Source organism: Hippocampus comes, unplaced genomic scaffold, assembly GCF_001891065.2.
Source record: "Hippocampus comes isolate QL1 unplaced genomic scaffold, H_comes_QL1_v1.1 scaffold2, whole genome shotgun sequence".
Classification (NCBI taxonomy): domain Eukaryota; kingdom Metazoa; phylum Chordata; class Actinopteri; order Syngnathiformes; family Syngnathidae; genus Hippocampus; species Hippocampus comes.
In genome coordinates, this window is record NW_017805139.1 from 4177140 (window position 1) to 4179825 (window position 2686).

The 2686-nt window shown below is 44.1% G+C and overlaps 1 protein-coding gene across 1 annotated transcript in view; it reads right to left on the reverse strand.

Annotated features, from left to right (window-relative positions):
* slc7a11 (solute carrier family 7 member 11) overlaps positions 1-2686 on the reverse strand; it is an 87293-nt gene that overhangs the window by 3592 nt on the left and 81015 nt on the right. The window contains exon 11 of the mRNA XM_019867419.1: positions 848-1025. Within this exon, the coding sequence (XP_019722978.1) occupies positions 848-1025 (178 nt within the window). The remainder of the gene's footprint in view (positions 1-847; positions 1026-2686) is intronic.

Consider the following 2686-nt stretch of genomic DNA (forward strand, 5'->3'; position numbering starts at 1 on the left):
GACTTTGTGGACTGGTGCCAGCAGAATCACCTCCAGATCAACCCTAGAAAAACTAAGGAGTTGGTTGTGGATTTCTGCAGGAAACAGTCCTCACCTGCACTGATGAACATCCAGGGTATGGACATAGAGAGGGTGACCTCCTACAAGTACCTAGGTGTTCTTCTGAAGAATAAACTGGACTGGTCTACTAACACGGACGCCCTGATTAGGAAAGGACAGAGCCGACTCTTCCTACTCAGGAAACTGAGGTCTTTTGGGGTTCAGGGGTTACTCCTTAAGACATTCTATGACTCGGTGGTGGCTTCGGCCATCCATTATGGCATTGTCTGCTGGTCAGGCAGCATCTCGGCCCAGGACAGAAAGAGACTGGAGTGACTGGTCAGGAGGGCCAGTTCTGTCCTGGGCTGCTCCCTGGACACTCTGGAGGAGGTGGGCAACAGGAGGATGCTAGCTAAGCTAAAAGCTATGATGGGCAGTCCCTCCCACCCCCTCCAGCCCGCCCTGACAGCACTAGGTAGCTCCTTCAGCCAGAGACTGTTAAACCAACGCTGCAAGAAGGAGAGATACCGCCGCTCGTTCCTACCCACTGCTGTCAGGCTGCTGAATAAAAAATAAAATGATGTGGAAAACAATTTTAATTAGCACAGCCACCTTATCTATATCTATATTTATATTGCACTTAATTCAATGGTGTACATCGAAACAGTAACATTCATTTTGTGAATGCGAAGACTTTGTTTTTCTTCTTTCTTCTTTCTACCAAATCTTGCTGCTGTAGACTGTAAATTTCCCCAATGTGGGACAAATAAAGGATATCTTATCTTATCTTATCTTATCTTAGACTTACCTAAAGCCCTTTGTAACCACTTGGGCCTACGGTTGACGTGTACAAAGACGTAGTACGCCGGGATCCCTGTCAGGGAAATGGCAAATCCAATGCCTGTGTTGAGTGGGTCTGAGTACAGCGACAGGAAGACCATGAAGAAACAAGTCAGGCTGAACACCACTGGGATGAAAATCGGGACCTGGGCAGAAAGCAGGAGTGAATAGCGGGTTTACATGTCTTGCAACACAATTCATCATCAGGTCAGGAATGTCACACTTTAAGTTGACTCGGTTTATTTCCTCAATCTTTTCGTGATTGCCTTTATAATCAGTTTCCCCACTGTTTTGTTATGGTCCTACATTAATTTCTGTATGAACAGTAGTGATTTTCGTCAAACTCACCCATGCGTCTTGACAAGATATTTTGCCCATACTGTATACCGGGGTCACACAGGCCCACATGAGAAGAGTAGCCCGCAGGCCTGTTCTAAAAATGAGTGATTGGTTATCATTTCTTGGAATTTTGTAGAAGTGATCCATCCATCCATCCATTTTCCGATCCACTTTATCCTCGCAAGGGTCGCAGGGGGTGCTGGAGCCTCTCCCAGCTGTCTTCGGGCAGTAGGCGGTGGACACCCTGAACTGGTTGCCAGCCAATCGCAGGGTTCACATACACAAATAACTATTGGCACTCACAGTAACACCTTGGGACAATTTAGAGTGTTCTATTAACCTGCATTGCATGTTTTTGGAATGTGGGAGTACCCAGAGAAAATCCACGCAGGCACAGGGAGAACATGCAAACCCCACCCAGGGAGGCAGGAGCCGAAATAGAAGTGATCATCCGAAAATGTAAACACTTAAGGAGCTTTATAGAAAGTATCCCATTTGATATTTATCTGTTTTGTAGTCATCGTGGGAAATCACTAAAATCATCAGTGTCGTCACAAATGAATAGCATGATTAATAGTAACATATAACGAAATGGGCTGTCGACTGCTTAGCATGTCCTCAGAGAGCAGAGTTCAGTACCAGCTCCTGCCTTCCTGTGTGGAGTTTGCATGTTCTCCCTGTGCCTGCATGGGTTTTCTACGGGTACTCTGGTTTCGTCCCACATTCCAAAAACATGCACGGTAGGCCAATTGAACACTCTAAATTGTCCCGAGGTGTGATCATGAGCTCGAATGGTTGTTCGTCGATTTGTGTGCCCTACGATTGAGTGGTAACCAGTTCAGGGTGTATCCTGCCTACTGCCCGGAGACAGCTGGGAGAGGCTCCAGCACACCCGCGACCTTTGTGAGGCTAAGCAGATTAGAAAATGGATGGACGGATATAAACGTAATTTAAGCTAATTTTAAGCAAACGTATTTTAGATGTGAGTGTGAATATGGTAACATTTCACATTACCCAAGAAATAAGATAAGATAAGATAAGAAAAGAAAACCTTTATTAGTCTCGCAATGGAGAAATTCCCAATTCACAGCAGCATAGCTGTCACTTTCGAAAAGTTTGGTGACTCCTGCTGTGTTTTGGACATGCATTGACATTGGTGCAAAGTTTGTGCATTGTACATTTTTTTTGGTTTTGTTTTTCTATCCTCTGATTGGTTGGTCAAAGCAAGTTAAGTTCAATGACTAAAATACACCTGTAGTGATCTGTAATGATCAGCATCTTAAGTGAAGATAGTGTACTTTTTTTCTTTTTTAGGATTTTGTCATGTGTGTATATATATATATATATATATATATATATATATATATATATATATAAAAATCCTCGTCTCACCCCTCGGGCTATATATATATACCATTCAGCTCGGGTCCTCTACCAGAGGCCAGGAAGCTTGAGGGTTCTGCGCAGT